At 42.6% G+C, this 20,468-nt stretch overlaps 1 protein-coding gene across 5 annotated transcripts in view; it reads right to left on the bottom strand.

Moving 5' to 3' along the window:
• Positions 1 to 843: 843 nt before the first annotated feature.
• Positions 844 to 20,468, bottom strand: part of rusc2 (RUN and SH3 domain containing 2) — a 45,350-nt gene continuing 25,725 nt past the window's right edge. The window contains exons 4-13 of one of the 5 annotated variants that reach the window (XM_074639422.1): positions 13,166 to 13,885; positions 11,079 to 11,294; positions 10,629 to 10,802; positions 8,806 to 8,882; positions 7,723 to 7,897; positions 6,711 to 6,816; positions 6,341 to 6,387; positions 5,156 to 6,218; positions 4,692 to 4,862; positions 844 to 4,349 (exon numbers count right to left, since the gene is read on the bottom strand). In XM_074639422.1, coding sequence (XP_074495523.1) covers positions 4,142 to 4,349; positions 4,692 to 4,862; positions 5,156 to 6,218; positions 6,341 to 6,387; positions 6,711 to 6,816; positions 7,723 to 7,897; positions 8,806 to 8,882; positions 10,629 to 10,802; positions 11,079 to 11,294; positions 13,166 to 13,885 — 2,957 coding nt within the window. In that variant the 3' untranslated portion in view covers positions 844 to 4,141. Of the gene's footprint in view, positions 4,371 to 4,691; positions 4,863 to 5,155; positions 6,219 to 6,340; positions 6,388 to 6,710; positions 6,817 to 7,722; positions 7,898 to 8,805; positions 8,883 to 10,628; positions 10,803 to 11,078; positions 11,295 to 13,165; positions 13,886 to 20,468 lie in introns of all 5 variants that reach the window. The other 4 variants (XM_074639423.1, XM_074639424.1, XM_074639425.1 and 1 more) reach the window with 4 other exon arrangements.

The raw sequence follows: 20,468 nt of genomic DNA, 5'->3' as shown, positions 1-20,468 counted from the left end.
AATTTAATAATTGTATTTATTTTTATGCGTATTTATTTTTTATTTATTCAACATTTATATAACATTAAAAATAAATAAATAAATGTGACATAAATTGATATTTCTTTTAATTTGCTTCTTTATTTATTTACCTTTGAATTAATTCCCCTATATATCTATTCATTGTTCTATTTAATTTGACCTTTTATTTATTTATATTAACTTAAAATGTATTTAAAACTAATATAATTTTATAATAAAAAAAATAATTGTATTAATTTTTTTAATTTATTTTCAAAAAATATTTATTCACTATTAAATGATATGTATTTATATAATTTCTACATGATTTTCCCTTTGTATTTCCCCCCTATTTGTTTCCCCAAACTTATTTATTCATGTTTTATTTTCTTTATGCATTTCTGCTTCATTATGTAAATGAGGGTGCTGTCATTCAACATGTCATGGGGTCAACTTTTCATCTATTGGTTCATCGCCATCAGAGTGCATAGATGGAATGTTAGTTAGCTCAGCTAGCTAACGCTGTCTGCTTATCAGCTCCAGTCTTCATCCCCGGCTCTGTACAGCGGCTCGTCAAAAGGAATTGACACGAACAAACAAGTTGGAGATTGTTTGGTCAGCTCACCCAATGAGTAGTGGTCTAAAAAATAGTAAATGTGACCAATGGAAGGATCGTGTTTAGCCAGTAAAAAGTTCTGAATGAGTTTGAAACCTTTCAACAGACGTTCTGGTGAATCCACAACAAACCTTTGACAGTCATGTTTCATCGCCTACAGTTTGATAATCAAAAGGTTTTGGGTGGAGAGAGTGAAACTGTGTTAAGGACAAAAGACAAAAGAGACATTTGAGTTTGTGATCACATGAGCACTTTGTTATTTAACATCCATAGTAGTTTGATAATGTCATACGTACACGTCATATAGCCTGGACACAGAGAGAAGAGCAGTGTCACTGATGCTGAAGGTATTTACAGGCAGGAGGAGGCAGCAGCAGCGAGGGAGAGAGAAAGCAGATAAAAACCCTCCAGAGAGAGAGAAAGAAGGCTTCTTCTTTCTTTCTCTCTGCAGAGCATTTTAAAGCACAACATTTCAGCTAATCAAAGGCCAAATTAAAGAGTGAATCTGTCTTTGCCTCTTGCCCCTGAGCCTCCATGTGTCTCTGGTTTTATCACTACTATGTTGTTTGTTTCAGTCTGTCCCATGTGAACTCTGAACAGGATGTCAATGAACAGCAAACTTGCCTGGAGGACCCGAAACGATGCCACTCATCATCATCATCACACCTTCCACTACCTAACTGTTACTATGGGTGTTAGCACTGAAGCTACAGCTTATTCACACTTCCTCTGTTTAACATAAAATGCATTATTAAATCGCATTCATACATGTAGCTCTAAAGGATTTAAATATATTTACAGTTCAATGAAAATGATAAAATTATTTTGATGATGCATTAAAAAAATCTGTACAATAATGCAACAAAAAGAAAAATTAAGCACTAAAATTATATGGAAGTTTTTTAAAAACTACACAAGCATTCATTTATTTAATAAATGTACACTAATTTTAACATTTTATATTGTGAAATATTTGGATTGGGCATCTGTGTACGCTCAACATCTATCCAGGTATTCTGTATATAGCCGTAATTTGAGTTCTTCGTCAACTCATTTTGAACCTAAGGCCACGTTTTACACCTGGGCTTGACAGGTAGCGTGATCACACTAACACAGGAATGCCCACAGAGCCACCATCACAACATGTGTTGGGGTTTCCCTTTAAATATCAACAAAAATATCCCCTCTATACCGTCATAAATCTGGGGAAAATGTCAAGTTTGACACGTAAGAGCATACAAAATATAATATTAGGACACATATTAGGTCACTAGCCTTTAAGTGTCCATCACAGCAATTCTCCCTTTTTTTTCCTCAAGCGCTTTAAGGCATAGATAAAATCATTTAAAATGCATATAAACTAATTAGCAATATTTTTTTCCAGGCTGGATCCCCAACACATTCACAAAGGCCTCCACACACATCTCCACATCTATGCTTTGCTTTCATTGGACATCCGTCCAGTGACAGTAGACGCTTCTGCTGCTCAATAAATAAATAGAACTTACCCCACATGTGTAAGTCATATTATGCATTTACAGTATGTACCATTAGATCAACTGTACATCAGCTCAGACTGCAGCCACTCGCTTGAATGAAGTGTCCTGTGATGAGAGACTGAGGGGGGGGGACGAGGTGCAGGATGTGGAAGGAACCGGTGAAACAGGATTGTAGGGAAAGAGATGACATTTTTGTCAGGTTACATGAACTTATAGTTACTATGAGGAACTTTAATTTTTTGTTAATGTTGGCGGTCCCTGTGGATGAAAGTGGTTTTGTTTCTGAGCACCAGAGTCCCTTAAAGGCCCTGACACACCAAGCCGACTGTTGGCCATCAGACAGTTCGGTGTGTCCCGCACCGTCGGCTTTAGTCTGCCCGTGTCGGAGGCTTTTCGGCCGATTCAGCATGATGAAACGGCGGCAGAGCTTGTCAGTGAGAGAAATCACTCCGATTGGATATTCAGATTGAGCGAATCAGTGCACGAGAAGAGAAACGGACGTGAGGAAAGCGAGCCAACGAGCAAAGTCAAGAGGAAAAACATAGAAGACTCATTTTTCATCTTCTTCTCATCTGGTCATTCCAATACACGGATATTTTCACAACAACATTGTGACGAAGTGATGAGTGAGAGTGGCGTGAAAATGGTCGGCAATGGCTGCTTCGTTTCATTTACGTATCATAACAGCGGCTTGTATATCCGCCAACCTCGGTCTTCCTGTTGCCCTTTTTGAATGATGAGCACAGACTACCGCTACCTGGTGGTGTGGAGAGTTATTTCCTCTCACGCAGGAGCAGATGAAAGTGCTAACTGGCTGTCAGCTGTAGTCTTTGCGGTCTGTTTGCGTGCAACCAAAACAAAGGTGATGTGAGGCGACATCGGCCTTCCTCGCCGCTAGTTCTTTGATGTCGGCTTTGTGTGCCTGGGCCTTTAGAAAACCTCTACTGCAGCAGGGTCTGACAGTCTGCCCCACTCAGTCCTGGATCTGGGTCTGTCCGCTGCTGGAGGCCCCGCTGGAGTCTGAGCGGATGGAGTTTCATGATTTCGTCTGATTTCGCAGAGTCTGACCCGGTGGCACCGATAACAAGCATTAAGAATAACTATATAGAAATAGCCAATCCTCTCACTGATGGTCTTGTTTACTGATGTAGGTGTGTACCTTGATACTGTCTCATAACCAGTTAAAAGTTCCTCATAGTAACTTTAAACAACGTCAGCTGTGGTGGGTGTTGTCAGGGAAAGAAGGACAAAAAAAGGCAATTTGCTTGTCAGTCGATCCGTCCTTTCGTCTCCATATTAACAGGCTTTGATGAGCAGTGATCAAATAAGACAGATTTGTCCTTTTGCCTTCTTCTCTCTTGGGGTTGAACAGCCATCTAAACAAACTCCTGTGTGGTTTTTTACTCTCCCAATAATAATAATAATAATAATAATAATATGCTGAATCTCTGCAACAGGGGCAGACATGGATCAAAACATTTCTTTTTTTTGCTTCTACATCAACCACCTTAAGTCTTACCATAAAAAGCAAAGATTCACTAAAAGATCAACCGTCACCAAGTAAGCAACAGGACATGAAACGGACCCCGGCGTTCGACTGTGTTCAGAGTGTGGCACAGCGAGGTGAGCGTATAGACAGCATGTTATATTATCATATTGTGAAGTTCACCATCTGTGATCAGCGCCTCCTTGTTTTGACGCATGTAGAGACGGATGATATAGAGACCGCACAGTCACGTAGCTAAGCTAGTAGAAGCGCCGCTTCAGGCAGAGAGAGAAGTGTCGGAGTGTCTTTGGGTTTCTCGTCTGGTCTTTTGGTTTTTGGATGTATGCATGCATACTTTGTCTGGATGTACCCTTGAAGTAGATGTGTGAGTTTGTGCATGCTTCTCTCGCATGTGTCTGTACATCATCTGCATATGTTTTCTACAATGTTTTTTTTCATACAGTTCTCTCAGAAACAGGTTTCAGTGGCAGCGATACTGTCTGTCTCCTTTGCCTTCATCTTGCATTAATTCCTCTTGGCTCAACACTGTCCGTGTCCACCGGCATCCTGGCTGTCCTCCATGCCTTTGAGGGTGACATAGATGATGGGGACCAAGCCTCGGGTGGAGCCCAGGGAGCACAGCAGCCAGTCCGGGTCGGCCTTGCTCAGGACCCGCAGGATGTCGCCCTTGTTGAAGCTCAGCTGGCCGGGCTCGGTGGCTATGTGGTGGCACAACGCTCGTACTTCACTGAGGAACAACGGAGGACATCTATTAGTAAATGGACAGAAAATGACGATGATAATTAATAATTCTAGTCATTTTTGAAGCAAACATTCCCTTGTTGCAGTTTCTCAATTTGGTTGTCGTTGTTTTTTGTCTGTGGTTGTTTTGTCTTTGTGTCTCTTAGCAGCTGTTTTGCATCTCTTTGTAGTTGTTTTGGTCAATTTGTAGTCATTTTGAGTCTCTTCCTGGTTGGTTCATGTCTCTTTGACTGACATTTTGTAAGTGATGGCCAGGGTAGTGCCTGGTAGGCCTATTCAGTAATCCATCCATGAACAGAACAGTGCATCATGTCTAGTATGTGCTTACCATGGAGAGTGTTGTCTGGTTTCAGTTGGTTGGGTTGATGTTGGTGGGAGTGTGGTTTGGGTGTGAGTGGGTGTGGCCGGAGGCTCTGTCTTCTTCCCGCTCCCCGCTCCAATAGTCTGAGCTACGAGGTCGAGAACAGACCTGTCCAGAGAAAGCCAACCTGACGGCGGCCTGAGAGAGAAAAACACAGTGTGGGAAATGTTTTGCACTGATAGCTTAAAGTAAAGTTTGGTAAAAAGGATGACACTATTTTCAAACTTAAAAGCATTTTCTTACTGGTAACAAATCCCATGAAAGACCAAAACAAACAATGTGATAGTCCAGCTCTTAATACTTAAGTACTGAAGATATAAATCACACAAGATACTTGTTAGTAGATTCATTCATTGTTGGTTTTGTTTTTTTGATGAGATTTGTTGACAATAAGATAAATACTGAACATCTTTAGACTCTTTTTAACTTACCTGGTCTTTTGAGCTTTTGCCTTCTGTTCGGCTGCCTCCACCCTGAGAGGAGCACCAACGCTCGATCCAAAGAGCCGGCCCCAGCGCAGACTCTGTCCCTGTGAGGGGCTCTCCTCCTGGGCTGCAGCTTGAGCTCCAGTCCCTGCAGCCTCCAGAGGTTTTGTGTCTTTCTCCTGGGTGAGAACAGAGTCTGGCGGGCTGCCCATCCATGAAGGCCTCCTCCCCCTGGATCCAGCTGACTCCCCGCTAGAGCTGCTGCTGCTTTTCCTGCTTCTATAGCCCTCCCCGTCCTGGCTGGACTCGGCCCCCTCCACCACTCCCTCTCTGGTGGGCGGCAGCTGGTTCTGTCGTCTCTCTGATGACCTCCTCCTTTTCTCAGTCTTGACAAACTTCGACCCCTCTGTGGATTGGTCGATGTAAACCTGGGAGGACTGCATGAGCTGGTACCACCAGCCTGCCTGTCTCTCTTGCCGCTGACGCCCCTCCTCCACCTCTTTTTCCTTCTTCCTGTCCTTCTCCTGTCCATCCTCACCTTCTCCTTGGCTCTCTTGTCCTACGCCTTTCATTCTCTGTCCACTCATTATCCCCCTCTCCTTCCAGAGATTGGCGAACCCTACCTCCAGCGTTGCCGGTCTACTAACGGACCCGGCTGTCTCGGTCTCTTCCCCCTCGCTCCTCAACCTAGGCTTCCCTCCCGCTCCCTCTCTTCTCGCCCCGACCCCCTCCATCCTCGGCCATGTTCCCTCTCGTCTCAGCGGCGCCCTCTCTTTCTTCCCCTCTGAGTCTCTGACCATCTCGCTCACAGTGGAGCTCCATCCCCTCATGAGCTGGAAGGTGGAGCGAGTGGACTGGTCGACGCTCTGGCCCGCGGAGCACAGCTGCTCCTTGCGGCGGAGATGCTCCTGGCCCTTCTGGAGGAGGTGCGGCTCGAACAGCAGGTCTAAGTCAAACGGAAGCAGCGACAGAGGCTGCAGCAGGAGGAGGAGCTCCTCAAAGAGCGGCTGGCACGCCCCCTGCGACAGGGGGAGGAAACCCCACGGGCTGTAGTGTGCTGCTATAATATCTGAGGAAAGTCAAACAAAACAGGAACAAGATTCAGAAGAAGGAAGACTTCATGCACACATGGACATCAAATAACTACCTGAAGATGGATAAATGATGCACAAGGTACCAACTAAGTTTTACCTTCATGTGTGTAGAGGTGATTGAACCAGAACTCCAAAGATTTTAGGCTGAAATATAAGGAGAAACAAACCGTTTTTATTTCTTTCTTTCTTTAAATTGTAACAGCATCGCTCTCCTGCAGGAGAATTTTAGGCATTATTACACTAAAAACTTACGCTGACATGGTTTAAAATTGCATTTGATCTGGTAGAAAAATAAGCTAACATGACTAAAGGTTAGGTTCATCACTACGAACGTTCACATTGTTCTCACATTATTTGACACATTATTATAAATATCTTGATTAGAGCCTCTTTAAAGATCCTGACCCCTAGGATGAGAGACATCGTTGTTAAGAACATGTAAAGCGGGATAAAGAAAGAAGACTTACTTGAGCAGGCCGAAGATGAAGGCGTTGAGTCTCATGCTGTGGCTGGTGAGCTCAGAGTACTGGCTCACCTTTGAGAACAGGCTGTGGAGGACACGTGTGGACGGGCCTGACGGAGACAAACAGACAACATGTTATATGTTACCCATGAGCACCTAATATGGTTTTCATCACTGTACCTATAATGTTACCAGAAATCCATCTGCAAAAAAATTATTTGTACAGTTTTTCTCCAATATGACACATCTACTTCTTCTTTTGAAAATACGTCTCTTTCCTGACAGGACTTTTGTTCAGGAAACTCTCAACACTTTTAAATGATAAAGGATAATGGGAAACATTCTGACGTACTGTATAACTTACAACCAAACAACCATGTTGTGGCTTATCTTTAAAGACAGGAAATGGAATTGGATGGATTTTAAAGGTCTCGATGTTATGGTGCCTTCAAATGGGGTCGTGTTTACCGTGTTCACCAGAAGAGTCCATATGAACGCCCCCCTCTTGTCGTATTCACGACCTCGTAAGTGGAACATTTCTGAAAGCTCCGAGTTGTGACGTGTTTGTTGACGTTGTAGAAATGGCGGAGGCCATGGAAGTTCATTTTTCATTACATAATAAGTGAATATATTGTAATTTTAGTCGTATATTGTTTTTCTTTGTAATTTTATAATATGTCTGAGGAAAATGTTGATATTTCGAACGGCCTCATCTTTCTCCTCATTATGCCTTTACATTTGCTGCATTATGTTACCCACTTGCTAGTTTGCTAAATTGTTAGCCTCTGTAGCTTCTAGACGTTGACAGTAGCGTTAATATTGCCGTTGCTTAGCAGCGGTGTTCTTCACGACTTAACCACTTCAACGCCAAGCATATGTGTACACGACTTCCCATGTTGTAAAGACGAGCTCACGAGTTTCATTTGAAGGCACCAATATTTAAACCTGCATAAAGCAATGAGAGCTGCTACTCCTCGCTGCCTCGCCAGCTATTTTAACGGTGCTGTTCTTCTCACCCAGCTGTGTGGAGGCCTCCACCAGGCTCCAGGGCTGACAACGCCGCTGTCCGATGATCAGGTCCAGCACGTAGGCCTTCAGGCCGTCCTGCAGCACCTCATGCAGGGCAGGGCACAGGTACTTCAGGATGAGGTGACCCACGTTGGGACTCACCCAGCTGTTCCCCAGCTTGGCCTGGCGGGGGTGCAGAGAAACATAGAGGAAACGAAAGTGAAGCAAACCAGAGAGTGTGGGATCAAAGATGCAGAATGACGCAAAACTTCTGGTCCCTTTTTTTTTGCCAAAGATGCTTGTCTGTGTACATAAGTAAACTATTTATTAAAATAAATATTAAAACAGAAGGTAAATATATTATCTGTTGGCTCAAGTTTCCAATCATTAAATGACTGGTGATAGGCTGTATTTGCCTGCTCCTTTTGTTCTCTGGATTAGACTGATCTGCAGCCTGGTTTATTGACAATAGTCTTATCAGCTCTGTGTAAATAAAAACACATTATGTGCCAGATATTCAGTTTCCTGGTTGAAGCCACTGACGAAGGGAAGAGTCACAAGGGACCCATTAAAATGTCTGAAAATATTAGTGGTGGTGGTTCCATGGCTTATTAAATAAAGCTAGGGTGGGTCATGTAGTTTAGAAACATTTGTTTGTTATATTTGTTGAAATTCTCATTACATCCCGACAGCAATCAATAAATCAAATGCTCTGACAAAAAAAGAAAAAAATCTAAATCTACTACTCTTACAGGTTTCTCCAACGTTACCTACTGACCTACTACCTAAAAAATAATTTTAAGAATGAAGATTGAATTAAGACTTTATGAACTTAATCACTGCTGTCGCATGAATTGAACGGCGAGAGAAAACAGACGGCGCCATCTGAGTGAGTGTGAAACTAATGTAATTTACCAACTGAAAGGTTTTATGATCTTTTGTACTTTACTACACTGCGGCAGTATTAATACGTTTTTGTGCAAAGGCTAGTGTTGCCTCTAAATCTTGCTGTGTGAGCTTGAACCAGCCCTTTATCTTGAGAGGAACGGTGTATTAACAGTCATCAATCAGATCCACCATAAACCTCTTACCTTTACATCCGGGTCTCGACTGGTGCCGAAGTGTGCCACGATCAGATCCACTGCTGTGTTCACGGCTTTCACCAAACCTGAAAGAGTGAAGGGAGGAAAGAATAAAGGAGGAGTATCCTTTAAAGCTACAAGTCTTTACAACGAACGTCACTGTTCTTCTTTGTAATATTCTACTAAATCCATGATTTGGTTTATCTGTTTTGCCCTCCGTTTCAGGGAAGTGAGAGGCATTAAAATCCAAATTTAGCACAAATGTTGCTGTGTCCTTCACTGTCTTTGTGTTTGCAATCTGCATGAAATCATTGTTTGATTTACTACGGCAGCAACTCGTTGTGCAATGATCAGCTGGGACTGTCTTGTAGGGATTTGTCTGCCATCAGTCTGCTCAGATGTAGGACAAAATGCACCGATGTCGAAATCTCAATGAAAAGAAAACATTTACAAAGACTACAATCCAACTACTACTGAGCAAACAGTATTTTAGATTTACCTATAAATCGTAATATATATGACATAAATCCATAAATCTGTCCCTGGGGGTCTTGCTCAAGTACACTACAGGAAGGTAAACCTGGATGATCCAGCTGATGGATGATCTCCCGGCTCATTATATGACAACCTGCTGCCTCAAGAGGCCTTGAATTACCCTCCTCGCTGTCAAGCAGCCTTTCTGCAGTGAGAGGCACTTGATTTAAGCACCTTTCAACGCCATCATTTCACCCTCTGTTCTGCTTGTCAACAGCACTGCCGGCTCTGGAAATGTGATTTTCCAAAATTAGATTTTTATCTGATTCTGTCTGCGGTGCAGCAGTATTGTATAAGTTTTTTGACCTTTTGTGGCTCACAGTACAAACCATGACTTATATTTATCAACACAAACATAATAAGACATACAGTATACTGTATGCAACAGAGGTGCTATTCTGTTGAAGGCTTTTCTGAATATTAGAAAGGACATTAAAGGCTGTTTGGAGTCAAGACAGAGTTGATATCATTAACGAAAACTATGGCGAAATATGTTCGTCAACAACCTTTATTTCCATGACACGAGACGATGATGAGACGCCGTCATTAAACACTAACGGTGACGATATCAAACATGCAATATCGTTGACAAAAAACTAGATTAAAATGTAATTTAAAATTTGTTTTTTTTTACCAAATCTGTCTTTATTTTTGTGACTTTCCACCTTCTTTTCCCCTCTCTCTGTCACTCTCTCTGTCTCAAACACGAACATACACAACGCGCCAGTCTAAAACTAGACTAAAACATTCTGAGTGGTCGTCGACTAAAACTAGACTGAAAATATGAAGGATAAAAATGACTGAAATGTGACTAAAACTAAGAATAAATCTAAAATAGCTGCCAAAATTAAGACTGAGTCATGACCCCAAAGAGATGCAGAGAGTCTGGAACTAAATCATGACAAACAACTCTCCTTAATGGATTTGTTTGTTTGAGATACAACCTCTGCAGGCGACAGGACAGCAACACAAAGTCATTGTGATCTTGTTTATGATTCACTGTTGCATGACTGAGTGATGCTTGAATGGAAAGGCCAAAAATTAGACACTCAGAGGTGGAAAGTGAGACTTAAAACACGGGGGAAAAAAAGTGTTCCTGAGTTCCTAAAAAGGTTCCTGGAAATGTTCATGTGGTCAAAAAGAGACCAATAAACTGCATCAGTTCTCACAGACAGCAGTGAACAGATGCAATGAGCTCCAAGAAAAACGGAGTACAGTTAGATACAATTAAATATTTAGAGACTTCTCGCTGATTCCCACTGCCACTGTCAATCATGCACACACACACAGAGCCTCACCTCTCTTCTGCATCAGGTCCACAGAGATGTGGGACTGTGAGGAAGAGGAGGAGGAAGAGGACGTTGACGCATCGGGGGAGAGGCAGAACTCCTCCGGAGGCTTCTCGGTCATGGAGAAGTAGTCCGGCAGGAAGTCGCTGTAGATCTGCTGCAGCTTGGTTGATTGGCCCACTGCTGAGACACACAAACACACACAGGTGATCAGACACACATATAAACACACATTACCACTTTTAAAAGCATTAGACGCCGTTAGGGATCATTAAAATATATAACTTTAGGCGAGACTTTGAGGAACACCTCCAAGGAACCCTTTTCAGTGACTTTACCATCAGCTAATGCATTCTTTGCACCTTAAAATACTACTAAGATACAAGTATCCAAGTCTACTTTTCAAGTATCGTCATAATCCTGCATTGCTTCCAACACTGTCAGTAAAATCATGAGCACCGTTGAGCCGTCCCAGCGCGTGGCCGGAGGGGACCGAAGGGAAATCAAACACGTTCCGTCTGGCAGGTCGTGGTCCCCCGCCCCGTCTGGGTTCCGGGTTACCAGAGAGGGAGCCTGATCCTGCAGAAGAGTGGCTCCCCGAGAGCCTCTCCAAGCCCAGAGGGTTTCGACGACGGTACTCCCTCCATTTGAGAGCCTGGGGGGAGAGGTGGTGTGCTGAGGGGGAGGTTTTGGGGTCGTGATCGAGGGGTTGGTGGTCGGGTTTAAGGATGGATTATTGAGGAGATGGATGAAAGAAATATATGGGAGAAAAGCAAAAGAAGAAGAAGAAGGGCAAGAGGAAAAGATGAAGGAGAAGATTTAAGTCCATGCAGGAAGGGAGAGAAGAAAGAGAAAAAGACAACAGTAAGAACGTACAAGAGCTGAGCTGCTTTCAAAGAGTACATCAACACTGAATTACACGGAACTTAAAGGGATAGTTTGGATGTTTTGAAGTGGGGTTGTATGAGGTACTGATCCAAAGTCAGAGTATTACCTACAGTAGATGACGGTCAGTACATCCCAAAGTTGGAGAAACAGACAGGAGTACCAGCACGGGAGCAAAGCAACACACTGCTGTGGTCAGAGACAGCAGCAAAACACATTTTAGCCACCTTGCCACCTTGCTGCCGTGCTGGTACTCCTGTCTGTTTCTCCAAACTCCATCTACTGTTGGTAATACACTGACTATGGAGAAGCACCTCATACAACCCCACTTTAAAACACCTAAACTATCCCTTTAATAACTTTCACATAACTGAAACCCAGGGCAGCCGTCTGTTGTCTTATCAAAGCAGTAAGACACTAACAAGGCTGGTGTGGATGAGTGAGGGCTGAAACTTTCCATCAAGTGCAGCACAACAAGTGATTTCAAAGCAATTGCCCATGTACAAATACTTGTGCTGTGAGAGTTTACTAATCTCAGACTAGTTCCTTTTAATGTTTACATGCTGACTGTCATCGAAAGACCGATAGTTGCAAGAGAGCAAACGTGAAGAACAGTGACAAAGAAGAACAACACAGGAAAGATGGCCGTAGTCATAAAGTTGAAAGAAAAAGTCGTGTGTAGTAGAATCCAGTGGCAAAAGTACTGTGTATTGGAACTTATGAGGTCATTTTCAACAATGTGGAGTACATAATATGCTCCATGTCCAAGTGGTTTAAGAGATAAAAACACTGTGGTATATAACGGACAACAAAAATGGTCATTTACCTCGTTTGCTTTTAAAAAATGGTGATTGTGTGTTTTGCATCTTTAACTTCATCTTTAGAACAACAAATGACTTGAACATTTCAAAACGGTTTCATGAGCTCTCATATTTTATTTAAGCATGTGATTTGGGGATTTCCATCTAAAATGATCCTTTTTGTGTTGCTGTGTGATCCATCCCATTATGTGTACAATAGACTGTATATAAAGATGGACGACGCGTCTCCACTTCCTCCCACTGTACAGAAGTGAACCAAAATATCCCGCATACGGGAGCTGCCATCTGGAGATTTTGACGCCATTTGGAGCCAGAGTCTGCGCAGTAGTGATCGGTTGGTGGAGCCGCGGTACCGAGGTCACCCGCCCCAACCAATAGCGAACCGAACACGGACGCAGCTCGCTAGCGAGAGAGAATCACAGCTGCCAATCATGATGTCTCGCCCCCTTTTCATACCATCAAATAACTAATTAAATGAGAACTACCTAAAATGACAGAAACAATCTTTTTGGCCCATGTCCCGTCCGCTAACATGGAGGAGGTGAGATTTATGAGCTATACTGCAGCCAGCCAGCAGGGGGCGATCCAGATGTTTTGGCTTCATTTCTGGGGAGCTGTCATAACGTCCATCTTTATATACAGTCTATGATCTGTACACAAAGCATGTATGTTGAAAGTTGTTGTATTTTTAATTATCTTATTATCAAGCCATGCAACTAATGCAGGCTTCTCTTAACATCAATGTTGCTACGATTTGAACCTTTATTTTCTTTAAGAGCAGCACCATTTCTCATGAGAACAACCTCTGAATAATAACACTAGAATTCCTCTAGAACCTACCATTATGTGTCCTGGCTCCGGATCCTGTGTTTCCCTCCACATGATTCCCAGAGTTCTCACAGCCCAGCGGGCTCAGCATGTCGCTGTTGAGAGCTGGTAAACTGGGCAGAGCTCCACGATGGAAACAGTGTCCCTGCACCGCCGGCAGCATTGGCGGCACCGTGCCTCTCTTGGCCCCCAGGGATGGAGGTGGAGGGGTAGTCGGTAGCGGTGCTGAACCCGATCCCTGCTTCCCTGTCGGTGGGGTGTGCAGGGGGCCGAGGCCTGCTGAGAGCGGGCAGGAGAGGCTGTGTGACGGCTGAGGGCTCGGGGTGCAGGTTGAGCAGGTACCAGAGCTGTGCGCCCCCTGCAGCCGCACCGGGGAGTAGCTCCCGAGAGGCGAGGGTCGAACTGATCCAGGTGGAGGGGCTGCTGCAGCCAGAGTCCCCTGGTACCTGTGTACATTTTCAGCTGCATCTTCACTGTCCTCCCCTACCGCACCTCCAGAGCCAGAGCCAGAGCCAGAGCCAGAACCGGAACCGGAGCCGGAGCCGGAGCTGGAGCGGGCCTGCATCCCAGAGACGTAGCCCGTGAGCCGGGGCAGCAGAGGTTTGGGCTGCGGGGGTTTGGAGGCGAACTGGTGGTGGAAGGTGAAGGGCTGGATGGGGAGGGTGGTGGGCCGCTGGTCCTTACTGTAGCGGACCACCGCCGGGCGGCTGTCTGAGGAAGTTGAGAGGCCACCTGGAGGAGCACGAGAAGAACAGCATGGGTGGAGAAAAGATGGAGGAGGCACATGGAGAGAAAAGAAAGAACTGGTTAGTTGTTGTTTAACAAATAGAATAGAAGCTATCAAAGCTGTAATCACCTCTCTAACCAAAAACTGAACATTATGACCTTCATGAAGGTCGGATTTATCGCAGGTACAGTGTGTAGGATTTGGTGGCATTTAGTGGTGTGGTTGCAGATTGCAACCAACTGAGTACCCCTCCGCTCACTCCTCCCTTTCCAAGACTGTGGTAACGTGAGCCGCAGAGTGTAAAACCGTGGTAACGCCGTTTGCCCTCGCACAGAAGCCGTCCTTACCATAATAACACTACTTCAGGAGCAACACAAGTCAGGCGGCGGCTGGCGATACCACGGTTTTGCCCTCTGTGGCTCACGTTACCACAGTTTCACGAGCGTGTCGGAAAACTACGGTGGCCTTCAGGTAATGTAAAAATGCGAAAAGTCTCTCTCTAGAGCCAGTGTTTGGTTTGTCCGTTCTGGGCTGCTGTAGAAACATGGAGGAGCAACATGGCGGACTCCGTTCACTGTATAGATACGAAGGGCTCATGCTAAGCTAACTAAAACTCAATGGTTTCTAGTTTCAGGTAGGGATGCACCGATGTTTCGGCCGAACCTCGGTATTGGCAGATATTTGCTTTGTTGACTGCCATCGGCCTATCAGCAAATAAGATGACTTTTGCCGATGGCAGTGGCCGCTTTTATCTTTTGTGTTGCATAAATTTCACTAAAAGTTATATTGATTATTTGTGGTCAGTCCAACTAAATGTTGGACTGTTTCTAATCGCTTTTACATTTAATAACACAAATATTTTGTGAAATATTTGTTACACAAAACAAATATTTTTGTTGGTCTATGTACTGAAACATTCTTCTCATTGAGTAGGTAGTTGTATAGCAGCTAAAAGGATTTTGAAGCAGTTATTTAAAATAAATAAATAAATATATTTTTCAAGTGAAAGAGGATTGTATTAAAGGTTGTTTCATATATAAAGTTGACCTTTGACCTTTGACCTTTGATTGATTTGTGCTCATTCACAGACAGTGTAATGAAATGCTGAATGACTTTAAAACAGCTCGGTTATTTATTTATTTTGATATAATTTTTTGTTTCGTGGCACAAAAGGGGAATAAATAACAGCAAAGACAAAATAAACAAAAGCAGTATCAGCATTGGCTATAGGCCAAATAGTTATTTTAAACATTGGTATCGGTCCAGAATTTTGCAATCGTTGCATCCCTAGTTTCAGGTGATTATACACTAATGAAAACATAGTTATGAATATTATATTCCATTTCTGCTAACAGATACACAGAAATGTTACACACTCTTCCTTTAATTTAAAGGTACAACATAAGTATTTGAATTTTAGATTAATTTGCTGATATTTTTGATTAATTACATAATCATAATCATTTAGTGTATATAAAGTCAGAAATAGTCAATTCCTGCATCACAATTTCCCAAAATCCAAGATGACATCTTCAGATTGCTTACTTTCAACCAACAGTCCAAAACCAAAAGATATCTTCACTTTACAAATAATATAAAACAGCTCACACTTCAGAAGCTCGAACCAGTCAATTAAATAATCATGATTAGGTCTTTGTCCTTTAAGCACGTAACTGTATAAACATAAAGGTTCAAATAAAGTAGAAACAGAAAACTGCCCAGTCATGAGTCACAAAGCTCACCAGCCCTTATCACAGACGACCATGCCACAGTTCACCACGGCTCATAAACACACATTCAGAGACAACACACGAGGACAGACTGAACCTGGAGGCACTGCGTCAGGAGGGACACCAGCGAGGAGAAGCCTTTTTTCTGCACTTCTTCTCTGCCACAGAGTCACTATCAGAGTGTGTGTTTTACTGTGTGTGTTCCTAGAGATCCTGTGCAGGGTGTACAGAAAAGTGTGTGTGACGTCGACGGTGTTGCGCAAGCTGTTTGTCACAGTAAAAGGCCGGCCCACCGGTGCCACCTGAGCTGGGTGCCGTGAAGCCTCTGGGCCACAGAGGGCGACGTTGAGCTGCTGTAGAGACATGATGGAGGAGGGAGGAGGGAGGAACACCACACACCCAGCAGGCCTGAGCTCCCACTGGGGATGGAGGACAGAAACACTCCCTCTCTGTCTCTCCTCTATCTGCTCCGTCATCCCTCTAATTGCCATTTTCCTCCCCATCTCTCTTTTCCTCTCCTCTCTCTCCCTTCTCCATCTGCTTCTACCCCGCCTCCTCTTCCTCCTCTTTGGCTCCTAGATGAATCCATTACACAGCCGAGGCTTTTCCTTTCCAGCTCTGCACTTCATGTTAGCATCATTAGCGAGCGAGCTGCTTCGCAAAAGGCTTTTAAAGAGGCCTGTAACGCTGCGGTGAAGCAACGCAGCTGACTCAAGTGAAGTCATGATGAATAATATATGTGAGCCGAGATGCTGCACAGCCTCTCATTATAATCTTAAATCATCACAGTCTATATGAAGGCAGTGTTAGAAACTGATGAGGATGTTTTTGAGGCATGTGTAAGATGACCTATTTCCTCAAACATCTTTATCAATCTCTCCCCCCATGCCTTCCATATTATCATTGTTTCCTTCGTCTCTCTGCTCTTCAGACAACTAACAAAACGGTTTAAAGCAGGTGGGGAAGTGCTCTTTTGTTCTAGCAGCTGAACTGCTGCACTGTGGAAAGAAAAACCTGTACATTCAGCAGCAGCAGACTGTTATATATCTATATTAGTTTACTATATTACATACTGCGTTTACATGCACAAAATATTCAGTTTTTTGCCCTTATTCCAAAAAGTCAGTGACTATGTTTACATGCACACTAATATTCCACTATTATTCCAAACATGACAATATTCTGAATTTGATACGGGTCATGTAAACAGCATATTCTGTTTGGATATTCTGAATTAGGCCTTATTTTGAATGGAGCATTTTCCATTTAAGACATGGGATAGAAGAATTATTTGGACATGTATACAGCACATTCAGAATATGCATCTCAATTGGGGTTTTAATGGCAGTTTGTGACACAAGGCCTCTTCTCCTGTTTACGTCCAGCTCTGTGCGTTGTACACAAACCAACTAGCCGACAGTTTGCAGAGATGCATGTCCAAAAGAAAAGCCCACTCTTCTGGTCGGAAGGAGAAACACACCTACTTTTAAACATAATGAAAGACTTGGGTAACAAAAGGTTTTTAGATATGCACAAATATCGCAACTACAACCTTTTCAAGAAGGAGGTTAAAGGAATGAAAGAGGGAGGGTGTGTCCTCCACTGGTGGAAAGCTTTGATAAAACATATTTTTCATTAACAATGTTAACAGCTTAGTAGGAATATTTGGTGCATGTAAACGTACTAATGGACTACATGATCTATTTTATTTTATTATTATTATTGTGTCATGCATAAATAATATGCCCACCCCAAAAGGGCTTACAAGACACCATCATTTAGAAAATAAAGAAAAGAGAAAGGCAGAAACCAGAGTAGCCGTATAAATTACAAATAATACCAGACAAATAAACCATCCTGACGTTTTTTTCCAAGCTTGAAAAACAAAAGTAGCCGACTTATAAACATTAAAATTAATCCATTTTGTCATTATCCAAGGACCAAAACATTTTCGGGATTTTGAACACTACATTTACGTGCACATTAATATTCCACTATTATTACGAATATGACCATATTGTTAATTTGATAGGGGTCATGTAAACAGCATATTACGTTAGGATATTCTAAATGAAGCCTTATTCTTAATGGAGCATTAAGCACATTAAGACATGTGGGATATGCTGATATCATTCAGGTTTTTGGAGCATTCTTTGGACATGTATACAGCACATTCAGAATACGCGTCTCAATTGGGGTTATTACTGTAGTTTGTGACACACGGCCTCTTTTCCTGTTTACGGTCAGCTCTGTGTGTTGAACACAAACCAATTATAATCTATCTACCTAATGAATTTGTATAAAGTAGATTTTCTTTCTTGAAATGTTCCTGAAGTGCTGTTGGGAGCTCCAGCCTGTATAAAAGTATAAAAAGGGGGACAGCTGGAGCTCCCTGGGACATTCCTCTCCTGGTTCAGTCTCTCTTTGACTGTCTGGTATTATTCCAGTGGAATTCCAAGCACTCGCTGTGTGTGTGTTTATCTAACCAGAAACACACACAGCAGGCAGCTGACACTGAGCTTTCATAAGGTGACGGTTCACTACCGATCACAGTAGTGCCTCCATGCAAAAAAGAAAGTCTTTTCACATAAAATGATTGTGCACTCAACAGAGAGAGAAATGTTAATTAAGCGATATGATGGACAGTCAGAGGGCTTTCCAGACTTCATCGGTGTCTGGGACCTTGATGAAGGGCGAGAGCGAGACGTATGGGCTGGAAACGCTCTCTCATCTAATTGAATTAGGCTTTAAAAGATATTGTGTTATTCACCATGACCCTGCTTCTTTGTGTTTTAAACCAACAGTCTTCCTCACAGGCTGCCTCTGGGCACATTCACACTTACAGCTTCTTCACATATTCCCATGGACTCATTGACTCGCCTGTACATGTCTGTATTCTCAGTTCCTCCTCGGGATACATGTTCTTTATCTTTATGTTGGTGACATCTTTGATACTTAATAATTAAATACATGTGAGTTTCTGTTTGTGACACAACTCACAGTACTTCTTCTGTTTATTTACTGTATATATTTAACTACTCTACTTCCAGTATTTATTCATATCTCTTATTTCTGTCATTAATACTGCATTCATACTGTACATGTCAAGAAATATTCTTATTTAATACCATTCTTGCATTAATATTTAACACACTTAATAGATCCCTCTTCTCAACATTTTGCATTTACTTATTTGCACTGTGGTTATACATCGTAGGTCTTAAGGCAAATATTTGTACATATTTCTTATATTCTCATTTCTTATTTGTACTTTTATTAGTTATTTATATTTCTCTACATATATTGTGTTATATATTGTAGCATTATGTACATTATTTACAAGTTACATACTCCTTTATTTCTATTTCTTTATGTTTATATAAGATCAACTGTAATCTGTCCCAAAGTCCCAATTTCCCCCCCCAGGGATCAATAAAGTATTTCTGATTCTGATATATTTTCCAAATCAGTATATCTTCTATCTATCAATACATGAACTTGAATTACTCAGTACTTCTTTTAAAGATGTACACATTTAACTTCTATGTATTTATTGTACACCTAACTATACAGAGTACTTCTTCGATTTATTCCAAATATATATATATATATATATATATTTGGATATATATATATATAGACTGTTGTTTTTCATTGTCTCCCTCTGAGGAATAAAATTATATTAATATAATACCTAATAACATTATCCTGCTTTGTTATGACTGAAAACTGTTTTGCTGCCACTTACTGACTCCACGGGATATTTCAAAGGTGCTATGTGTAGCATTTTAATTACTTCCTCACATAGAAACAATGGAAGCTGCTACCGGTTCCCATGCTGCATTTAAAGGCCAAGAAACACCAAACCGACATCAAAGAACTGGTGGTCGTGAAGTCCAACTGTTTGGCCTTTGTCTTGGTCAAAAAGTTGCACTTGAACACACCACAAAGACTACAGCCAACGGACAGATAGCACGTACGTTCTGCGGCTGCGTGAGATGAAATAACTCTCAACACCAATTCAGAATCGATGCGTCATCTGATTGGCTCTTCTGCTCGGCCTTTTTTAGAGACCACCGATCAAACTATTTAGAGCAAATATCGTCCGATAACGATCGGGGGACCGACTGAACGGAGCACCCTTAATACATAGTTGTTTGCTTGCTTTCCTCACTTACGTTTCTCTTCTCGTGCACTGATTCGCTTAAGCTGAACAGCCAATCAGAGTGCTTTATCTCACCGACGGACTCCGCCGCCAATTCAACACGCTCAAACGCCTGAAAAGCTGCCGACAAGGGCTGACTAGAGCCAACGCTGCGGGACACACTGTAAAAAGTAGGCCCACAGACGCTCACCGACGGCCCGACAGTGTGTCAGGGTCTTTACATTGTGAGCTGCTGAGTGATATTGCACAGACGATTCTTCATTTTGGGAAACAATAACATGATTGGATGCTTGTCATGCAGAATGACAATGAAGAAGAAGCGTCTGTAACTTCCTTTGACCTTCCCTTGTTTTCGGGACGAGTCGGGCCTACAGGCTGTCTGGATGAGAATAAAACAGCCGACACACACGCAGCTCAGTATGCTGATGTAGAGCTCAGAGGGGGGTTTCTCTGCACCTTTATCTCCTCTCTCTCTCTCTGATTGTTATTCAGAGCACGTCTGTCCCACTTCAACCCTTCATCCCGTCTAAAGCTGAGGACATATACTCTGCATCACTCTGCTCTCAGCACATATATACATAAAAGGGGATTTTCTCACACACACGAAGCACGACTAATCAGAAAGGAAACCATACACATGTCAAACAACCACAGATCAAAAAGGGAACAAACACTCCCATAAAAACGTTTATG

The sequence above is a fragment of the Sebastes fasciatus genome, chromosome 6 (genome assembly GCF_043250625.1).
Source record: "Sebastes fasciatus isolate fSebFas1 chromosome 6, fSebFas1.pri, whole genome shotgun sequence".
In the NCBI taxonomy this organism is placed as follows: Eukaryota; Metazoa; Chordata; class Actinopteri; order Perciformes; family Sebastidae; genus Sebastes; species Sebastes fasciatus.
Note: the sequence above shows the minus strand (reverse complement) of the source record. Positions and strands in the feature narration are given on the sequence as shown.